The sequence below is a fragment of the Musca vetustissima genome, unplaced genomic scaffold (assembly GCF_032173495.1).
Source record: "Musca vetustissima isolate MV318-11 ecotype Yass unplaced genomic scaffold, APGP_CSIRO_Mvet_v1 utg320, whole genome shotgun sequence".
Taxonomy (NCBI): Eukaryota; Metazoa; Arthropoda; class Insecta; order Diptera; family Muscidae; genus Musca; species Musca vetustissima.
Genome location: NW_026875384.1, coordinates 597,961 through 620,853, shown reverse-complemented (window position 1 = coordinate 620,853; position 22,893 = coordinate 597,961). Strand labels below are relative to the sequence as shown.

The 22,893-nt window shown below is 36.9% G+C and overlaps 5 protein-coding genes across 5 annotated transcripts; 1 reads left to right on the top strand and 4 right to left on the bottom strand.

Annotated features, from left to right (window-relative positions):
* Positions 1-109: 109 nt before the first annotated feature.
* LOC133337866 (tubulin glycylase 3B) lies at positions 110-2,153 on the bottom strand. The gene is made up of 3 exons (XM_061546077.1): positions 1,100-2,153; positions 295-1,046; positions 110-229 (listed from the first exon to the last, which is right to left on the bottom strand). The coding sequence occupies exons 1-3, from the start codon at positions 2,151-2,153 to the stop codon at positions 110-112; spliced, it is 1,926 nt and encodes a 641-aa protein (XP_061402061.1).
* A 996-nt stretch (positions 2,154-3,149) lies between these two features.
* On the bottom strand, positions 3,150-7,365 carry LOC133337872 (eukaryotic translation elongation factor 2). The gene is made up of 6 exons (XM_061546082.1): positions 7,238-7,365; positions 6,681-6,794; positions 6,478-6,578; positions 5,854-6,381; positions 4,497-5,193; positions 3,150-4,279 (listed from the first exon to the last, which is right to left on the bottom strand). Exons 1-6 carry the CDS (start codon positions 7,238-7,240, stop codon positions 3,188-3,190), a joined length of 2,535 nt encoding a protein of 844 aa, XP_061402066.1. The 5' UTR covers positions 7,241-7,365; the 3' UTR covers positions 3,150-3,187.
* Positions 7,366-11,127: 3,762 nt separating this feature from the next.
* Positions 11,128-12,499, top strand: LOC133337865 (E3 ubiquitin-protein ligase Hakai). The gene is made up of 2 exons (XM_061546076.1): positions 11,128-11,515; positions 11,583-12,499. The coding sequence occupies exons 1-2, from the start codon at positions 11,128-11,130 to the stop codon at positions 12,497-12,499; spliced, it is 1,305 nt and encodes a 434-aa protein (XP_061402060.1).
* Positions 12,500-12,752: 253 nt separating this feature from the next.
* On the bottom strand, positions 12,753-14,486 carry LOC133337831 (transmembrane protein 115). Its single transcript, XM_061546033.1, has 2 exons — positions 13,593-14,486; positions 12,753-13,530 (listed from the first exon to the last, which is right to left on the bottom strand). Exons 1-2 carry the CDS (start codon positions 14,477-14,479, stop codon positions 13,065-13,067), a joined length of 1,353 nt encoding a protein of 450 aa, XP_061402017.1. The 5' UTR covers positions 14,480-14,486; the 3' UTR covers positions 12,753-13,064.
* Positions 14,487-16,471: 1,985 nt separating this feature from the next.
* Positions 16,472-20,244, bottom strand: LOC133337835 (protein transport protein Sec61 subunit alpha). Its single transcript, XM_061546039.1, has 4 exons — positions 20,019-20,244; positions 19,669-19,736; positions 17,334-18,425; positions 16,472-17,248 (listed from the first exon to the last, which is right to left on the bottom strand). Exons 1-4 carry the CDS (start codon positions 20,023-20,025, stop codon positions 16,985-16,987), a joined length of 1,431 nt encoding a protein of 476 aa, XP_061402023.1. The 5' UTR covers positions 20,026-20,244; the 3' UTR covers positions 16,472-16,984.
* Positions 20,245-22,893: the final 2,649 nt, after the last annotated feature.

Below are 22,893 nucleotides of genomic sequence, written 5' to 3'. Positions count from 1 at the left end.
CTTATATGCTTTTTTACGTTGTTGTTATCATTGTTGTTGAATTGCTTAGTAAGAAGAAAATAGTAAATTGTACTTACCATTACCATTGATTGTTACGAGTGATTATTTCTTATTTGGGCATTGTATAACGCAAGGCTAAGGCTTCCTTTGCTGCTGTTTTTAAGACATTTCCCACATTTTTTGCTATATTAATTTTCGATTTTTTTGTCGGGACTAGCAATGTTAGAGGCTAGAATTTTAAGTGGCAAATTATTAGTTATTTGTATTTTTCATTAAATATATGAAACTACATACCTTTTGGGTTTCTTGGCTTGTTGACTTGGTGGTGGTCTCCTTTTTCTTGGATTTTCTAAATATTTTTAATTTACACGGCATTCTAGATCTGGGACACAATTCCACAGATTTCCCTTGTACATTAAACAATTCGATTGCATCCTCTGATTGTTTAAAGTGGTAGCTTACTTCGTATACCTTTTGGAAATGTCCAGTTGAGGCTCTACTGTTGCGAGACAAATCCACAACTACTTTTATGCAGTCCTCCATAACCATAGGACAAATTCTTGCTGTCACTTCTGTTGAGGCCGATAAATCAGGCGTCGAGTTTATTTCAATTAAAATGGGTGTGTATTGATCATCGAGCATAAAATCACAGCCATAAAGTTCGAAACAATTTTCACAGAGATTTGTCTCGTCCAAACTAGCTAAAACTACTGCAATGAGATTTTCACGAAATCCTGAAAACACTTTATTCTCCCACACATCTTCGGGTATATTTTGTGATTTCATATAAGCTTTGAACTGATCCAAACCCCACATGTTATGCTTGGGTAAACGTGGATCCCGTGTGGTTTTGTTTTTATATTTCTTTTGCACGGAATTGTTCGTTAAGTGTACCGATTCTCGAAGATCATCTATACTGTACTCTTGGGAACTGAAGCGAAGATAGCAATCTCGATAAAGCCATATTTGTACCCTCGATTCTCGTATAAAAATCAGCATATACTGCCTTATATCGAATTTGGTGTTGTAAATAAGCAATGGTTGTTCTACAAAACAAAATACAATTAATTGAGATTAGACTTGTTCACCCACTACTTACCAATGTATTTTTGCACAATATAGCGACGATTAAGATGACTAGCAGCCCAACGCAATATATCATCCAAATTATTTCGCAAAACAATGCCCAAGCCACGACTTTGATAGCCCGGCTTCAAAATCCACAGATTTTTAAACCCATCCCATCTGAAACCAGGATGCTTTTGCTCAATGTTGTTCAGTATAACTTCTGCCACGCGCACAGAATTCATCAACTCGCGGTAGTTCCACTTGATTTTATTGGAAAAGTTAATTACTTTGTGAGAGTTATTTAGAAAATCTTCCCAATCCTTATCCATAAGAGCATCTTCTGCGCTTGGAGCATCTATATTTTCACACTCATCAATATGACATTGTAGCTGTTGTATTGCAAAACTGACAATTTGTGGGGATATTGTACCATTCTCAAAGTCAATAACCAGTTCAGGTTCGTCCTTGTGTTTCACTAGGTATTTCAATAAACTTCGACATTGAGTTAGCCGAAAATCTCTTACAAATTCCATTTGTTCTTCCTCATTACCACTCAAACGAAAGAAGCGAGGATACAACATGCCAGACACACCATCTTGTCCAAACCATTGCTCCGCTAACTCTGCACAACTAATTAGCCCGACCTTTGTGGAAAAATCAAAAGCATGACCCCGACGAACACGATTGCGATATGGCTTGACATCGGTATACAAATCCCTTTGAGCTTTTGGTTGCCACACAAAAAATGCAGGGAAATGATTTATGATTTTACTTATAGCAACCGTTTCGTATTCATTGCCTCGTTTGGCATGCTGCAGGAGAATTTCTTCAGGCAAGTTTTGTAATTTGGTATAACGATTAAGTGTAAGCTTTTCTATCCAGCCTCTTTTCAGCAACGCCCGACGTATCGTATTGTAATTCCCGAACACTGTAAATATTCGACGGTTCTTGTAGGCTTCAATCACCTTGGCCCGATATATACTAGCTAACGTTTTTGCCTGGAGTGCAGCGACATCTGGTTTATTTGATTTGTCTATGGCATTTTTTATTTGAAACGGAGACGGTATATAAGCCGCTAGCGACATCTTTACATCTGTATTTTCTCAAAAGAAAATTCCCGATTCCTTTATGTTAGCTTTCAATTCGAGTGATATATTGATGTGCGTGAGTTTCGAGTGATTTAATTCCAGCTTTATTGACTACAGATTTCGAATATTTGCATTTTTAATTTGCTCTGATATTAAGTAGCCATAACAATAATGTACATATGTTGTAGGATATGTACGAAAATAATTCCAAATTCTGAACTGAAAATTTTGAAGAAAATACTTTTTTTAAAAATACAAATCAAATAGAAATTGTCAATTTGAAATCGAACAAATATTTCAAAAAATACTACTACTCAGTTTTTTTTTCTACATTAGGACACAGTATTCGGTCAACAATGGATCTTATGAGGATTGTTGTCTACAACAGTCATAAAATATTTTTGTGATTCTTTGATAATGACGATTCAATTAAAAATAAATACATAGTATCACAAAAATAGATTTGAAGTTGTTTAGAAGCCGAATCTGTATTGAAAGTAATGTAGACATTTCACATGATATCGCAGTGCAAACGGACGGAACTTTACAAATTCTACATTTTACTACATAGTATCAGTCCAAATGCTACAAACAAATCTAGTGTACGATTGATAATTGTAACATTACCTTGACAAACTCATTGTATAGATTTCTTCTCAGTTAATTCGAAATTCCAACAAGGATGGTTTCTTTAAAACTAATAATAAGCAAAAAACAATTTTATTTTGTTCTTTTTTTAGAGTACAGTAATTATCATGTAATTTTTATCTTTATTTAATATTTTTGTATTTCTTCTCTATAATTTCATTTTTAATGTTATAACGTGTCTGCTGCTGCTGTTGTTGTTGTCGTATGTTTTTATTATGCGTGTGCTATTTGTTTGTTTAGAAGATAGAAGCTTGGTTTCATTTGTGGCTACAGCTTTGTTGCTGCTGCTAGATCCATGATCCACCAACAGCAGTTAACGACAGGAGCATAAAATTCTCGTTGGTGTTGTTGGGGAATTGGTGGTGTGGTGCACGTTAAACTTTTTACAATTTGTCGAGGTATTGGGCGAGATCGGGGAGACCTTCCTTAAGACCCTTACGTTTACGGATGTCTTGGACAATGTGGTAGGGTTTGGTGTTGAGTTCGGATGGGTCACCGGGCAACACTTGCCAGTGATCGAATACACATTGTGGGAAAGCTTGACCACCGGTGTTGGAGCGCAAATCAGCGGTGAAACCGAAGGATTCGTTGACAGGCAAGTAGGCCTTGACGACGAACATAGGTGTGCCGACAACTTGGGATTCTTCAAAGACATGACCACGACGTCTGTTCAATACACCATAGATACCACCGACAGCGACTTCGGGACATTGGATTTCACACAAGTAGACGGGTTCCATAAGACGTGGGGAAGCGGTAATGGCCGAGGCGTACAAGCAACGACGAGTGGTTGGAATGATTTGGCCACCACCACGATGGATGGCGTCAGCGTGAAGGGTGACATCATAAATGTTGAAACGAACACCACGCATGTTTTCATCAGCCATGATACCTTCCTTGGTGGCCCATTGGAAACCAGCAACGACGGAATCCTTGATTTCGTTCAAGTATTGAACGGACTTGGTACAATCCAAGATGAAGTTGGGACCAGTACCGTCGGGACCGAAACACCAGATCTTACGGGCTTCAGTTACATCGTAATCGTATTTCTCAGCCAAATAACGGGCACGGATCTTGAAATCGTCCTTGGAGCTGACTTCACCGTTATCGATGTCTTCGGGCAAACCATCAGGCATGGGCAAAGCCTTCATGACCAAACGGTTGTGCTTGTTGGGTGACTTGGAGAGGCACATTTGGTTGGATTCTTCGAAGACAGTTTCACGGTAGGATACAACGGGGTCGGATTTCTTCAAAGGAATGCAAGCGTGATCTTCTTCCAAATCCTTCAAGCAAATTTCCAAATGCAATTCACCGGCACCGGCAATGATGTGTTCGCCGGATTCTTCAATGATACATTGTACCATAGGATCGGACTTGGCCAAACGCTTAAGACCTTCAACCAATTTGGGCAAATCGGCAGGGTTCTTGGGTTCAACAGCAACACGCACGACGGGTGAGACAGAGAACTTCATAACCTATACAACACAGAGGTAGAAGAAGGTGAGCGAACGAAAAAGAAAACAATTAGTATTTTGCCCAAGATATCAATGTAATGCCACTGATGATTCCCTCAAAGTAGGGTTATCAGTTAACATTTTTCGTTCAAAGTTTACAAATCTGTACAGGTCTGTGTTAAATATCATCACACGACATTAAAGGAGAACTCTGAAAACGAATTGGGTGATAGCTTACCTTCATGTTGTGAGCATCCTTGAAGGTGGTGATGGTACCGGTCTTAACCAAGAATTGATCAACACCGACCAAACCGCAAATGTTACCGGAGGGAACATCTTCGATGGCTTCGACGTAACGACCCATCATAAGAATAGTACGTTGGATGGCCTTTTCGTACAAATCTTCCTTCTTGCCGGGAACGTAGTTGGGGCCCATGATGCGGCACTTCTGGCCAGTGGCAACTTTACCGGCGAATACACGACCGAAGGCATAGAAACGACCCTTGTCGGAGGTGGGTACCATCTTGGAGATGTACATCATCAAAGGACCTTCGGGGTCACAGTTCTTGACAGCGATGGCGGCTTCATCATCATGAGGACCTTCGTACAACATCTCCATACGGTATTTTTGAGCAACGACGGGAGAGGGCAAGTGGATGGCAATCATCTGAAGCAAAGCTTCACCAGCAGGCAACCAGGTACGCATAACGACCTTCAACAAGGCTTTGCCATCCTTGTCCTTATCTTCGTGCTTCAAGGTAACACCGATCTTTTCCAACAAGGTTGGGATTTCTTCCTTTTTGTAGTTCATGATAGCATCGAACACCTTGTAGATGGGATCCAGGATGTACATGCAGAAGGAACGCTTGTTGTCAGCTTCCTTTTGTTTTTGCCATTTCTTGGTCTTGGCGTTGAAGAAGTTCTCACCCCAGAGTCTATTGAAATATACAAACAAGTGATATTCGAATTTAGCCAGGCGAACAAAAGTGGATACGTTGAAAGACCCCCCTTAAGTATCTACAGATGTAAAATCGATTCTTCAGCATAAGAGGATTTGACATTAGGAAAGAGGTCACCACCCAGCGTTATGAAATCAATATTTTGCAGGAATCAATTTTCAGCATTGAAAACAAAAGCCGAGAACCGACTCCGTTCATTTAATCTGCTTTTATGTGCACTTGTCGCTCAGTCATTAAGCTGAGAGAACCAATGTTGGAACCCTCACCTTTATGAACAACACGAATTGTGCTAAAAGCATTTAAAGTCCCTTAATTATATGTGGCATATTGTTATATGAATCCTTCAGCATAAACGGATTTGACATTAGGAAAGAGGTCACCGTTCAGCGTTATCAAACCCATATCGTTAAGGCTACCACCTCCGCCATTCGCAAGAACGGCAGAAGTAGCCACCTTGCATATTGATCTACTTTTATAGGCACTTGTTGTTCAGTCCCCAAGCGGAGAATCCGAAATCGAAATCCTCAGCTTTATGAACAACACGAATTGTGCTAAAAGCATTCCGAATTCCTAAAGTTTGCCCCCATACAACAACAAAATGTTTATCAATAATTGATTATTAGTTAGTTCACTCACCTGTTCATTAGCTTGACGACATCGATCTTGAATTTCTCGGCGTACATTTCGGAGAATTGTTTGAGGGTAAAGGCCCAACCGTGCAAGCCAGAACCGAAACCGACGGAACCCTTGGAGGGATCAACACGTACTTCACCCATTGGGCCGCCATCGTCATTGTAGGTGGCAATAATGACGTTCACGTTTTCAACAATACGTTGGAAAGTTTGGTACAATTCTTCGGCATCCAATTGCAATTCCAACAAAGCACGGTCCATCTTGTTCATGAACAAAATGGGCTTGATACGTTCAGCGATAGCTTGACGCAACACAGTTTCAGTTTGGACACACACACCAGAGACACAATCGACGACGACCAAGGCACCGTCAGTTACACGAAGAGCGGCAGTGACTTCAGAGGAGAAATCAACGTGACCGGGTGAATCGATCAAATTGATCAAGAAACCCTTGCTGCCCTTTTCACACAAATCGGGATGGGTGATGAACACCAAATCCTTATCTTCAACTTCGAAGTACATAGAGATGGCACTGCAAGACAGAATCAAAACCAAAACACCACCAAAAGTGAGGTTATGTGTTAGAACCATCGCACAAGATAAATTATCTTTTTTTATAAATCCTTACGTTGACTTAATGGTGATGCAACGTTCCTGTTCATCCTTACGGGTATCGGTGAAACGAGTTTCACCAGCCTTGGCACCAGCAATAATACCAGCTTTGGAAACCTATCGCCAACAACAACAAAAAGTACATTATAAGTTATGCTATCCCAAGGGGCGTGGCTAGATCTACATATAGACGGAATTGCGTCTGGGGAAAACACTTACCAAGGAATCGGTCAAGGTGGATTTACCATGATCGACGTGAGCAATAACGGACATGTTACGGATGTTCCGTTTCTTGTCCATAAGCTCACGGATTTCATCGACGGTGAAGTTGACCTATGAACCACAAAAAACAAATAAAGTAAATAGATAAGTCAAAGAAGATGCTCGCATAATTCATATTTTCTTAAAAAAGAAGAAAAAGCATGAAATTCCAAGGCCACATTTTATTTTCTTTTTTCTCGTTCTCTTTTTTTGTGGAAACATTCCACGTCATATCGTACGTATTCCCTTCGTCTCGTTGATGGATGTCAGCCATGATGGTGGTACGATGAAACGAAGCAGACACAAAAAAACCGAAGCCATTCACACACATTCACCTATACTGACATCATCATCAACGACAACGACGAGGAGAAAACGTCGTCAAGGAATTTCACAATTTTAATTTTTACATTTTACCGAAAAATTTTCACATCATTGAAAAATATTTGTGTTATTGGAATATTTGTTGCTTTTTTCTTGCGATTTTAAAGGTATTATTATTAAATTTCACGTACCATTTTGGATGTTTATTGATTTTTCCTGACCAACTTAAAAAAGTACCACACGCCTGCAATGAGACGTTGCGAGAAAAAGAAAGACCGAGCCACACTCACCACGGCGGCTCTATATAGAGTGGTGAATTGGTGTTCGGCAGCAATGTAAAAAAATGGTATCAAATTCAGGGTTGAATTTACATGGAATTCACCACAGCACATTGTGCCGACCTAGTAGAGCAGAGAATGTTCGACGTATGACAACAATTAAAAATTTGGCGTACAAAAGAAAATAAGTTTTATTTCTTTTTTTTAACAAAATTGCAGGTTAATATTTATTGGATCATGGAGCTTCCACTTACACGGAACGTGTTTTATGTTAAATCATCATTTAAGTTGTCATTTCCTTTGAATGTCAAATAAATTACGATTTCCGTAAAACATGGTAAGAGCAAAGGTTCCCTCATAGCAATTTGTAAAATATTATAGAATATAACGTAACCCACCGTAAATGCAATCAAGATATATCTAAAAATAAAAGTTATTCTTTACTCTAGCAATAAGTAGCGATATTTGATACAAAATATTAGAGCAAAACGCACATTCTAAAATCATTTAATCTATGTGCGTTGAACATTAAACATTTAATGCGTTGACAAATAATTATTGCAATATTTTGTAGCATATTTTCAGGAGCTAGCAAATTTCACAATGATTAATTCCGTTCCAGAACCTAAAAGAATCAATTAATTTTACATAATTTACATTAATTTTGCATAATTACTAGATTTGCGTTCACGAACTTTTCAAATTATTTCGTACTTTGAGAGCGATTTTGAAATGTTTCCCTTTACTATTCAAAAGGTACTGGAACATTCCAAATGTTATGCTACGTTTAGCTTATGCTAGATTTACATAGAAGTTTGTTTATGAAATTAATAAATAATCAATTAAAATTTGTGAATGAATAATAAATCAAAATTACAAATTTAATAAAAAAAAAAATCCATTTGTAAAAAAAATCCATTTGTAAATATAAGGAGCGTTTATACTTTACGTTTTAAATCGACTCGATTTGTAAATTAAGACAACAAATAATAGCTGTTGAAACTAGTATTAAAATGTAATAAGGTTGATTTGTTTACGTATATATACGCATTTGACTGTTTTCATCATTTCTTTGGCAATTTTCCAATCAATATTTTTATAATTTTTATAGAAATTGTTCTCCATTAGGTAACAAATGTATAAAAACATTTGTAGTTAAAACTTATGTGCATTTGTACTAAAAGTACATTTACATATACGATTTTAAATCGACTCGATTAACGAAATCCAGAAATACACACTAATTGTTTACACATGCCATTAATCATGATCTAAATGCCGATCAACTGATATTTGTTAATATAAATACAAAATTATTAATTTGCGCAAAATTATTAATTTGCAATTTGGAAATGAAAAGACGAATTACAACAAGGGATATGTTTTTGCAATGCTGTGAACATTTGAAAAGTAAAAAAAACACCTAAAATCACAAAAACTCTATAAATAATTATTTATTTTCCTTTGATCTTTCATTTTTTTATTTGGCAACCGTTAAATTTAAAAATAAACAACATGTGAAAACAGTTGCAAATTTTAGTACATTGTACAAAAACCGCGTTGCATTAAGCGGTGTACACACTATCATTTTTGACTGTCAGTTTTTATCGGTTACTGACTGTCCAACAACCATAAATATTTTTGTGGTTGCCTGGTGAATGACAAACATGTGAGGCCACACTATCAAACAAGCAAAATTTGGGCAAGAGTGCCATTCAAAAATGCTAGTGTGTACACCGCATTAGTATCATGATTTCGATCATGATTTAAAATAAACCCTGCCACACAATGATTTAAATTTGTATGATAAATCGTGGTGAATTCAGTCTGATTAAGAAAAAACCCTAATTCAGCATTTAATCATGATTAGAAGTTGTATGAAAATCCGCTTTAATACTCTTTATAAATTAAAAGTAAACGTTTTAATTTTTTCAGCTGCCATATATCTGTTAGGCAACAATTTTGGATTTTTACGTATTTTATAGCATACTTTTAGGTGAAGTGATTATTCATTGTTTATGGTATATCGAGTTAATTTTTCTGTTCGAGGGGCAGAATATTTTATTTTAATACAAGTTAAATCTTAAAAAATAAGTATATAATTCCCCTCAAACCTGTTCAAAATCGATTTTCTTTACATACCCACATATGCAAAATCGATTGAAAATTGGATATTTTGTCATTCAAAAGTGTAAGTGTGTACACCGCTTTAGCTTGAATCAAATTTAAGAGAGCACAAAACAAAATGGCTTTCCCTTTGTAAACTTTTTGTTATGTTGATTTTGAAGTATTGCCATCTAATTTTTTACTAGATTTGCGTTCCCGAACTTTTCAAATTATTTTGTACTCTGAGACTTGAAATGTTTCCCTTTTACTAGCTTTACTATTAAACAAGTGAAAAAGTGTTAAGTTCGGCCGGGCTGAACTTTGGATACCCTCCACCACAGGTATACTGACAGGTATTTGAAATGAAAAAGTGGACCGATATTTATAATTTTAAATAGAGATATTTGGTACCCAATATGAACCCACTGTACCAAATTTCAGCGAATTCGGTTGAAAATCGCGCTTAAGAACCTCAAAATACCGAAAATTTGGGGTGCCCTTATATGGGGGCTACCAGAAAAAGTGGGCCGATATTTATAATTTTTAGTAGAGATATTTGGTACGCAATATGAAAGCAATGTACAAAATTGCAGCGAATTCGGTTGAAAAGCGCGCTCAAGAACCCCAAAATACCGAAATTGGGGGGTACCCTTATATGGGGGATATCCGAAAAAATTGACCTATATTTAAATTTTTTTGTGGAGAGATTTGGTACCTGCTAAGAACTCAAAATACTAAATTACAGCCAATTCGGTGAAAAATACGATAAAAACCCAAAAAATACTGAAAATTAGGAGGTACCGTTATATGGGGGCTACAAGAAAAAGTGGACCTATATTTATAATTTTTTGTGGATACATTTACTACAAATTCGCTTGAAAAAAGCGCTCAAGAACCCCAAAATACTGAAAATTGGGGGGTACCCTTATATGGGAGCTATGCCTAAACGTGGACCGATATATCCCATCTTCGAACTTGACCTGCCTACAGACAAAAGACAACCCTATGCAAAATTTCAGCACCCTATCTCAATTCCTTCAGAAGATAGCGTGATTACAACAGACGGACGGACATGGCTAGATCGTCTTAGAATTTTACCCTGATCAAGAATATATATACTTTATAGTGTCGGAAATGAATATTTCGATGAGTTACAAACGGAATGACAAAATTAATATACCCTCCATACTATGGTGGAGGGTATAAAAAGTACTGGAACAGACCATTTGTTGGCGAAGGTTTGCGTACGACGTCGCTTGAGTCTTGGCAGAACGACGATTAACAAGCGAATTTTATGAAGGCTGGAGTCTTGGAGGCTTCCCACTGTTCTTTTGAATCTCTCTCTCTCTCTCTCTCTCTTATTATTTTTTTTTTCGTTTTTCCATATATAGTTCCTTTGCTCCAAATAGTTCCTTTGCTCCATATAGTTCCTTTGCTCTTTATAGTTCCTTTGCTCCATACAGTTCCTTTGCTTCAAATAGTTCAAAAAAGGAACTGGATCAGAGAAAGAAATTATATTAATTAAAGAACAGGAACTAGTTCCGTTCGTTCCTTTCTCGGAATAGTTCCAATGAACTAGTTCGTTCCGGAACTACCCAACTCTATCCCTAAGTGACGCGTATAAAAACAACTTGGAGTTACAGAGATTTTTTTGCACTGCCTGCCGGACTGCCTGTTAAAAAATTGTATTAATTATTATGGACGCTGATGAAAGTGGTGGCAAAAGAGCAAGAGGACGTGCTCGTGGAGCAAGAGCCCGTGGTAGAGGACGTGGTAGAGGTCGCGGCAGAGGCAAAAAAGCCGCTGCTGTTGTTGTATCAAGTGACGAAGAAGTTTCGTTGGATCAGTCCATTGACGGTGGATCTGGTGCCGTTGCAGAAGATGGCGACATTTCAACAGGTAGTGGAAATATTCCTCTTGAAGCTACAGAGGATGCAGTTATGCAGGAATTGCCGAAAGTGGATACAGAAACAAGCACCAATGTGCCAATGCAAGAAACTACCAACAATGTTTCAGTTCCTGGCACTCAAACAGACGTGCAGAGCCAACCACCACAGCCTCCTAGTACCATTGTTCCACAAACAAGTAAGTACTAATTCGAAACTCAAAATGTATTCACCTGTTTAAATCAAAATGAAAATTTATTTTGCAGTTGACATGGAAGCAGATATATCACAATTGGAGGCGCCAACTTTTACCACAATATCAAGAGGACCGCCGGAGCCAATGTTACGTCTTAAGTGGAACCACAAGGTGAATTTAATTGGCGAAAAAGTATTGAACCCCATGATTCATATCTGTGACCAATGCGACAAGCCGATTCTGCATTACGGACGTATGATTCCGTGCAAACATGTATTTTGCCTGAAATGCGCTCGCACTGAACCCATTAAGGTGTGTCCACGTTGCAACGACAAAGTTGTACGTGTTGAACAGTCTGGCCTGGGCACGGTGTTTATGTGCACTCACAGTGGCAGCAGATACGGCAATACGGGATGCCGAAGAACATACTTGTCGCAAAGAGACTTGCAAGCTCATATCAATCACCGGCATGTGTCCCAACCACCACCTCCGCCTCCAGCACCAGTTCCACAAACAGAGATCAAACAAGAACTTGGTCCACAGCGAAAACTTTCTGAATCTTCGACAGGCGTTACGCCAATTCAAGCTCCTTCGACGCTACTTACTCAGAGAACTCAGATGCGGTCCAGCAGTATAGGAACCATCAATCCACCAGGATCTTTGCCACCTACGAATGTCCAAATTCATTCCTCATTAACCCAAGCTAACTTGGCCCGCATAAACAGTGCAAATGCTCAAGACTGCCACCAAGGAAAAGTGGCCGTTCATCAATCACTCAAGAAAGCCCCTGGCCAAATTAGTCACCACCAGCCCTCGGAAACCGTGGCTGATGCTTCGTATTACAGTAGTGTCCTCAACTCCTTCGGCAGCTCTAGCACCGGCGGTGGAGCATCATCGGGCAACAATGCACCATACGAAGCCACATCTGGCCAGACAACTCAGAATGTTCAGGGATCTTGGCAACAACAGAATCCGTACTACAGATGAGAGGTACAACAACTACGTAATTAGAAGTCAATAAATTCCCCCCGAACAATGTAGAGTAAAATGCATTGGATAAATTGTGTTTTCAAAGAAAAACATCATGGATTTCCAAAACATATTCCTTAGCGCAAACATTTAAGAGTAATTGGAAGCCCTTTCTATTGATATTGTATCCTAATCCAATGTGGATTTAAATTTAATCAAGAGAACAAAAAAATAAATCAACAACCATTTGGGATATTTGTATTAAAAAACATTTCATGTCCTAAAAGCATGTTATTGCATTTTAATATTTATTTTTAACATAATAATTACATACATATAAAAAAGAGAAACGAGAATACAACTTAGCGGGAAGGAAATAACTGATTCCTTTCGTAAAGAAACGTATGGAAATGTACCAACTATATTTCAAAATAGTTTCTAGGTAGTTTTTATACAGGTTTAAATAAAAATATAATAAAAACAAAAAATCACTGCTAAGCGTGTTTCCAGCAGCAGTATCGTCTTCGTCGGGTTCACAATTTAGCTGATAATTTTGCTACTACTTCTTATGCTACGTCGTATTTCATTGGGTTTCGCCTTCTACATCGATGAGTAATGCTTTATCACTATTATTAGCGACATACTCGCTGGTGGCTACAGCAGAATTCTCTGCGGGTGGTGTTTTGGGAGGCGGCGCAGGCATAGGAATGGCTATGGGGCTCATTGTGCTGATCATACGGGGTTCTGATCGGGCGGTAGTAATGGGCTGGGATGGTGGCGTTGACTGGGATAAAAATGGTGGAGTTTGTATTTCGCCGTGTCCACCACTGTGATGGCTGTGACCAGAGGCATTGTGATGTCCACTTCCGCCGTGTTGATGGCTGTGTCCACCATGACCGTGTCCATGATGATGTTTATGTTGGTGTTGGTGACTGTGGCCGTGCCCTTGACCGGCCCCAGCAACTGTGGGAAACGATTTTGGTAATGGGGTGTGTTTTGTGGTTTCAGTTGCCTTTAAACGTTCACTTAGTGCCTTCAATGCGATTTGTCTACAAAGGAAAACAAAATGTTCACTGTAGTGGAACTCACAATTGAAGGGAATATTACTTACCGTCTGCGTTCAACATCATGAGGATCGACACCGGGCATTGAAATCGATACTGAGGTTAAGCTAGCTGTGGAAACGCGTGGCGGGGCCGGTGGTTTTACCACTCCCACCTTCAAGCAGCACCCATATATTGGCTTGACCAGCATCTGTATGACCGGTTGCATTATATTTGGAAAGAAACTGGCAAACGTAAAACTCTCCGAACTATCTCCTCTACCATTGGGATGGTGCTGATAGAAACGTAAGTACACCCATGATACCAACAGACCCGAGGCGAACATAGCAGGATATGTGCCATCCAGCATATTCACGGCCCAAAATATTATGGACAACACTAGCACGGACAGGGGGACATTGCGATTGGTCAGTTTTCCCCAGCGTGTCTTGAAAATCAAATGATCTGGCATAATCTGTCGTACGGCAACACAAATTCCAGCTACATAACCAGCCAGGCCATGAATGTGGACGTCAAACAAAATCTGCGGGTTCTTTGTTATCATATAGTAGAACAAATAATACATGGTGGTCAAAATGGAGACCCCGAAATTGCTTAGGGCGAAGAATTTAAACATTTCCATTTGGCCCCACAGGGGTTCAATCATTTTACCACACAGTCCCACTGTCACCACATCGACTAACACCTCCCACCAATGCAATTCGATGAAGCAAAATGTGAATGCTGTCCATATCCAAAATTCCGCATTGGGCAGAATATAGCCAGGAGTTACCGTTAAAAATAATACTGCAGTCTCGCTGAACGACAGCAAATAGCCGACAATTGTTATTAAGCAGATCAGCGTTATGACCGGAGACGTATTGCGAAGCAAAGCAGATCCCTGCGTCCGTAGGTACGGCCAATTCCTATTCAGAATGTGTGTTGTTGTCGACATTTCGTCGTATTCTGCACTCTCGTTGACGGACTTATTGTGTTCTCTGCATGTACGCTAATAGTTCGAAATCGAATGCGAATAAATACCTGGGTGGGAATCGGAAAACAGAGGCAACAGAGTTTGTCCAATAAATTCACTAAATTCCCAAAATTCTTTCTAATCTTGAGTCGTCCCCAGAACGAATTAGTTCATAATTGGGGGGTTTAAGTTCACGAACGAACTAGTTCAATTGGTGGAGATGAATGGTGACCGGGTGGCTCAATGAACTAGATGAACGAATTATGAGTTATCATTTAAATGAACTAAAACGTTCAATGCTAGTTCATATGAACTATTCCGAGGAAAGAAGCGTCGGAACTAGATTCAGCCGTTTTTAGTAATACACCGAAATTCCCAAATATTAAAAAAACTCTTGTTTTCGGAAAAAAAAATTTATATTATTAAGAATTTATTGTTACATGGAGTAGTACAGTTTGCAATTTAATTGAAATCGGTCTTCACTGCGTTCCTTGATTGAAATATTTACTACTGTAATTGAAAGAAATTGCTCGATTTGAAATATACAATATAATGTAAATATGTAATTTAGTGTGGGTGGACAAGGAATTATTCGTGTTATGTCCTGTTTGATTTGCACACTATCAACACGTAGTATAAAATGCTTGATGCAACAATACATATATTACCTCCGTCCGAACCAACGCAGATTAAAAAACTATTATTCTACGTTGCTCCCTCTCTATATTATGACGCTTCTACTGCTCTTTTCAATATTGCAATACATTGCAAAAATCGTCTTCGAATTTTGGAGATAAATTTAATCGCTAAACCTTCTTATTGTAATACCAACTCAAATTTGCATCGTTGCCAAAAAGGATTTCTGTTTTATTTGTTACTATATAAATATCTTGGTATTACTAAAAGGTATAGATTTTTTTATACATAATTTTTGTACTATCTCCCATGAAATTTACTAAGGAATGCTTCACACAAATTGTCATGACATTCTCCCTTTCATTCAGTGAATGTGAGAATGGAAAAAAATGTTCGGAATAAGACGACAGGGGAGAAGAAAATTCAGAGAGAATTGAGGTTCAGAGTGAAACGAACAAGATTTTTAATAAGTCATCGTTGATTTCTATATTAAATATACAACTGTGGAATTCAGGACTACGGTCACTGTATTGAACTAAACCGGTTATTATGCAGGTAGAATCTGCAGTGGAGGATACTCTTAGAGGGAAGATAAAAAATAACTAAATACTTCTTCCACGACATGGTTATTTACCTTTTAATATGAATTTATAAACTAAAAAATACAATAAAATTTTATAATTTGTTGTTTTATTTTTCAAATCCTTATTACAATTAATATTGAACCTAGTTGCTTGTTTATTATCTGTAATAATTTCACAATCATTGTATCGTATATAATAATAAAAAATAAACTAAACATTTTTAATATTATCTCAAAAACTACTGCCAAATTTCTTCTGTTTTTAAATGATAAGGATAAAAAACAAAAATTTAGAAGCAGTCTTTAGCAGTTAGAAAGAGGCGTAGTTCCCGAAAAAATATTAAAAATTCGAAATAAAAAAAAGAAAACAGTCAAATAGTATATATCGTTTGTTGTATTGAGATGATAGATTGTTTTGTCAACTCATTTGAAATTGTTTAGCACATAAAACTCAAACATGGTTTTAGTGAATTGTTTAGGATTTTTATTAATGGAAGGAAAGAGGGATGACGTCGACGACTTCTTATTTTTAATATTATAAAAATAACTATTACTAAAGGTGGAATTTTTTCATTGTAAGGAGTTTGTTACAGATTGCGTATGAGGTGAAGATGATTTCCAAACAAACGAAAACATATCCCCAGAAACATAAAATTAATAGATCATACTATGTACAAACTTTTAGAGATATTAGGTTTGCATACAGACCGACCGACCGCCCGCCACTCAATTATCGCAAAGGAAAGTCAAAATCATTTTGTCTTGTACTGTAGTAAAAAAGTATCAACAGCTTAGTTGGGTTTTTATTTTTTTGTAAATCTTACTTAATCGATACAAAAAAAGAAACTTAAATTCAATGATATATTTTCATGCGTAGATGGAGGCATTTTATCGCTTTAAATGAAATGACTTTCTCAAATAAATTAGTGGAATTTCAGAAGGAAACAACAAACAAGTTTTGAGGTGTTACAAAACTCAAGGCTTACAAACAACTCTCCTATTACAGAGGTCGGACGGTGTGAATAGAACAATTGTAAATCTCATCGTTTAAAAAATCTCTAATAAAATTTAGAAATACTTGGCTAACATATTTTCGTTTGGGTCACCCCGCACCTCTGCGCCTCACTTCTGTTGTTGTAATAGGTAAGTAAGTAAATTACAGAGAATTATTATAAAAATCCGAAGCGTAAAATGTTTCGGATAGTTACTTATGAATCTAAACATACAACATAAACACACTTTGCTTTAAGCTGTATTTTTGGATATGCTTAGAACAGCAGCGTGCCCATACCACCCATTTCGGATTGTTCCTTAACGAAGATTTCGAAGTATTGGTAGATGATTGTGACAGCCAACAGGATACCGGTGCCAGAACCGATGGCACCCAAGAAATCGGCCAAAACAGACAAAGCGCCAATGCACAGACCACCGAAGGCAGCGGCTGTGGGAATATAACGGTTCAATTCATGGATCATAGAATTTTCACGATGGCCACGCATAACCATGTGTTGTTCTTTCAATTGTTTAGCAACCTAGTGGAAACAAAACAGAAGGGAAAAACATATGTGTATTAGCACCAATGTTCTCCAGTCGAAATCGTATTATAGATATACTTACATCCTTGGCAGAGCTTCCAGATACATCAATCCATGTCTTGGAGAAGAAAGCGCAAGAGCCCAACATGAAGACGATATAGAGAATGGCGTGAATGGGATCGGTTAAGATGTGACCGACACTTTCTGGTGGCGATAGGTAGTAGCAGAGACCGCCAATTGGATAGGAGCGAGCTGGGCCGCCACCACCAACATCAGCCCAGACACCGAGAAGGTTGATAAAGAAGTTACCTTGGAATTTGACAGCCAACATTTGTGAGATGACATACAAGTTGGAGACGAGGGCCGATTGCAAGATGATGGGAATGTTGGAGGTGTAGAACAATTTGATGGGATAGCTGCTGTATTGACCGCGATAACGGGCAGACTTGATGGGTAGATCGACACGGAAACCTTGGAAGTATATGACAACGGCGAAAACGAGAACGGTGGCCAACAAGTTCATCAAGTTGGGCAAGTTTTGACGATAGAAGGCTTCACGCAAGGCACGGACCTTATCGTTGCGGGTGGCCATCAAGTGGAACAAGGCAATGACGGCACCTTCGAATTCGGTACCACGTCCAGTAGTAACGGTGGTTGGTGAGAAAGCCTTCCATACAATGGTTTCGCAAATGTTGGTGGCAATGAAGAGCGAAATACCGGATCCCAGACCATAGCCCTTTTGCAACAATTCATCCAAAAGCAAGACAATCAAACCGGCGGCAAACAATTGAATGATGATCAACAAGCAGACACCAGCGCCAATTTCAGATGGATCGCCATACATGCCAGTCATGACATAAACGATGGCTTGACCAATAGTAATGACCATGCCGAAGAGTTTTTGGGCGCCATTGAATAAAGCACGATCCTTGGGAGTGTCACCAACTTCAATGATTTTGGCACCGGCCAGCAATTGCATAATCAAGCCAGATGTAACAATGGGCGAAATACCCAATTCCATGAGGGTACCACGATTGGAGGCCAAGATCACACGAATCCAGTAGAAGGGATCAGCTGAGTCGGAACTCATGATACCGAAAAGAGGTATTTGACAGCATACCAAGAAGATGAAGAGCGTTATGGCGGTCCATAGCACTTTCTCTCTAAATTGGATCTATAATGAAAGAGGAAGAACAATAAATATACACATATAGCTTGGTATGTGTTTTGTTGATATCACAAAGATGTTGGTTCTGTTTGGAAAACAACATTATGCTGTACCCATTATGTTTCTAACAGTTACAATACAACATTTTCACAAACAAGTGGTTCTCAATGTGTGATTTTATAAAGAGTATTGGTATAAAGAACGTATTACAATAAAAAAATATGAAAAATCTAGTGTTACAAGGCTGACAAAACGTTAAAAAACATATAACGTATTTTTTTTAAATGAGTTATTTTATACTCTTTCGTGTCCGGAAAAAACATAAGTTTTTGAATAATGCTGATGCTAAAATATTTCAAAATATATTTAATTGTTTTTACTGTACTTTATTTTCCCTTTAAAAATTCGAAATGTTGTTTGAGTTTTTACACCAAAACTTGTTATAGTTGTTTTGAAATAGTTAATAGGAAAAGTAAATAAATAAAATAATAAACTTATCTAAAATTTGACCTAATTAAAAAAAAGTCCTATCAAAAAAATACACATAAGTTGTATTAATTAAATCTGTACAATTTAGATCATGCCAGTGTTTACAATTATCCCTCAACTTTCGAATTAGAGGCCCTTCGAAATGTCTACGCTGATAGCCTCGACTTTTGACAAGTGGTTGGTTGGTTGTGTGTGCTACGTAAGCAAAACAATCGAAACAACAACAAACCAAGTGTAAATAAATGGGCCTCGTACAAGAGAAACGCACGAAGGAACGAACTTGCATTCGGCTGACAGTGTACACGTTGATACGTCAACGTGAGGCAAATGTCAAAATGAAGCAAATGAAAAATGTCAAAATGAAAGAGAGGGAGAAAAAGAGAATGAGCAAGATATAATAAGAAAGTATAACTTTTTTATAGGTTTTACTTTACCAACAAATGAATGCAATGTAACAAATTATTAATGAACTTATAATTATTTGAATGTTGCAACTATTATTGTTAACTTATTTTAAATTTATAATTTTATATCTGATTCTGCCTGCGTGGCTCTGGCTTTGTATTTTCTCTTCATCTACTACAACGACTTCGACCAACAACATTTATGGACAAATAGAAAGTTGAGACATTCAAAAGAGAGTTTGGGCGGTTAGAAAATGACAATTTAACTAGGTTTCCCAATAACCGCGATTAATTTCATTAATTAAACTAATATTATTTTGTTGTTATTTATAATTGTTGATTGTTTTCTGACTTACCTTGCGTTCGGGTTTGGCAATTTCTGGCAGTATACTGCAGAAGGGCTTTATGACTTCGAGGAATTTAACTGTAAAACGAAAGAATGGAAATGTTAGTTTACACGTCACCAAAAAAGGAGCACTGTATGTAAAATGCACTGCGGGATGCATGGATGGATGACATTTTTGCTTTTATTGAAAAAAGGCCGGATTCACAATTGTATATCTTCTCTCTAACAGGCAACCGACCGGCAGTCTGTATACGTAAGCAAATTTGTGTGTAGGCAGCCAGGCTTCCATCCATCCATCATTCGAAATTTACATCTTTTTTTGTTAGAAATTCTTCACTTGTTTGTTTGCTGTTTACTTACTTCCCATGGTTTATTATTGTTTTGTATTTAAAGCGTTTCTATTAAATGTTTATTAACTATTCTTCGTACACGTCCACCGACCAGTCAGTAATATAGAAAGTGAAATATATTCCCCCAAAATTGATTTCGTCAAATTTGGGCTGGAACAAATCTCTTCAAACTCCACCGCACGAGAGCACGCAACTTAAAGTACCGACGTTTAAAATTGAATGAACAAAATACAACCAAGAAACAGCACTTGGAGCCAGTGGTTCGTGTCAAGTGGCTTCGTGTTCGTATACGTGTTCTTCGTTTTTGTTCGTGTACGTCTGTTTGTTGATGGTAGTGGTAAATAATTTGACGTTTCTCTTTATAATGTCAACGAACAGTGAATCGAGTAATCGTTTGGGATGATTACTCACCAAAATTTCAAATTTCACAGCAATCAGCTTTTGTATAGTAAATAAAGAGTTAATTGAGTTATGTTATATCGTTTTCTATTAACTTTAAATTGTTTCTAATTTAAAAAGAATAATGTTTTACAAGAATTGTGAATTAAATTCTCCCTGTTGGAAAATATTGAAGCAATATTAGAATTGTATTTCCGTTATGAAACAAAGTGAACAACTCCAAAGAAAAGCTTTGGGTTAAAGGATTTTGCGCCAAATTTCAGTTGTGTTTTCGTTTGGTTGTGGACATGATAAGTTCTGTGAATATTTGGTTTTAATTTTCTATTGAATAAAAAAGAGGCCTTAATAAAATCATTAATTAGTTTATTTTGTGTTCATAAATAAAAAAAAGTGCGGTTTGTGCATAGTACATACAATAATGATTTAAAAGTTTAGAAGTAAACAAAAGTGTTTAAAAAGGACAGCGACTAGAAGTATTGAATAAGAAAACAAAAAGGAAATGTTGATTTTAACTACGCTAAAATGGTATCAATGAAAAAAGGCAGCCTTCGAAAAAATCAAATCAATGGCAAACATGCGTGTTTTTTAGTTGCATATCTAACAACAATTAAGTTGTAGAGTATTATTGGCAAGCAAACAGGTAAATGTGTATGCAAAAATTAATTGATTTCATTAAAGAAAAATAATATATAACGTTTTTATTATAATTGTATTCAAGTCTATTAATTTAGACTGAACGAAAAGTTTTGTGTTTTTCTAATTAGACAATCCGATATATACAAATGAAACAACTTTAAATAATCGATGGACCTATGTACTGTATATATCTAGATAACAACACGTTTAAAAATCCACATAATTTTGTAGTGTAAAATAAAATGTAATCTAAAATTACCCTATTGGTGGTTTCTGTGGCTCGGTATCTATAATGTAGTTCTTCAATTAAGAACAATTTGGATAACTGAAACAAATGTATTTTTTTAAGTTCCTATTAGAATTTTAACAAATTTTTGGAGAAGATTCCGTTTTCATATTTTTAAAGAATCTGTTATATAAGTCGGAGAATGTAAATACAACCCCAAACGTTCCTTGATTTAAAAGCTGGCGGATATGTCGAAACATGGACCTACATTGAGCATTTTCTGTGCAAAATTTTTTAGACATCACGAACTAAGAATGCCAGATTACAATCACATCGGTATTGAATACGTTCTTTATTCGGAGAGATGAGCGGTAATAACATTAGGGCTTCTAAAATACATGATAGTTCGAACCGTTTATTTTGAAAATGCTTTAAGTCCAGTTTTCTTATATTGAGACATTTAAAGGTTTTGGTTTGATTTGTTTCAAAAATATTGTTAAGAGATATTAATTTGGTTTGTTGCTTTATGCCCTTAAACATGATGATGACAAAAACCATGATTTGTATCAAAACCTGAAATGGACTTAAATCATTTTCAAAATAAACGAATCGCTTGTTAATGACCGCCAGATGGCCTCCGTTGCAATCCCTTAGAAATTCGTGACATCAAATAACATTTTAAACTATATCAAATGAATCTGTCAGAATCCATCTATACACTTACTGGTCCATCCTAAAACGTGTGCATTGGTTGAATCTTCCGTAAATGACCACTGATATGTTTCGCGAGTATTTATGATAAATGTATTTCATGTACGTCACTGGACCATATCTGCCTCTATCTACTTTCAAGTGATGGTATGGTTTTTCAAGACAGTATTCAACTTAGGTATATGAAGGAGTAAAAGAGAGTAACCGTGTATACACAGTGTCGCTATGCCACGTTGTTGATCAACATGGATTTATTGCCACCAAGTAAGCACATGCAACCATGTATGGTACAGACCTATACGTAATTCTATAACGTGTAAGATGGAAAGATGGGATGGTATTTCTTTACTATGTTGCTAACAGAAGATGTCCAGAGCAACCTTCAAGCAGAAATAGATTTTTAGATTAGAATTTGTTAATGTCATTTTCCCCATTCCATATTTCAAAGAAAAATATCCCATATTTATATTTGTTTATATTTTTTCTTGATTTAGTGCATTGAACTTAGAAATTGTTTCTAGAAAACCGACATCTTCTCGATTCATTTAAAGATATTACTTAAATCTGTCAACAGCAACAAAAAAATAGATAACATATTTCGATATGGTACTTCTTATCGTATCGAACTTTTTTCCTAGAAATAATAAAAACTACACAATATAAGTTTTCATTACTAAATATATATGAGATACACAATTTAGAAATTTCACATTAATTTTTATTTATAACAACTAATAATGTACACCAACATAAAAAAAACACATACAAATACAACAAAAATCTGGAGAAATTGCACATTATCGTTTAGAACAATTTAACAAACTATACATAAAACAGTTAAGTAAATGGAATTTTAAGTATCGAAATATTCAATTATAATTTCTTAGTCCAAACATTGAAAGCATGATTGATA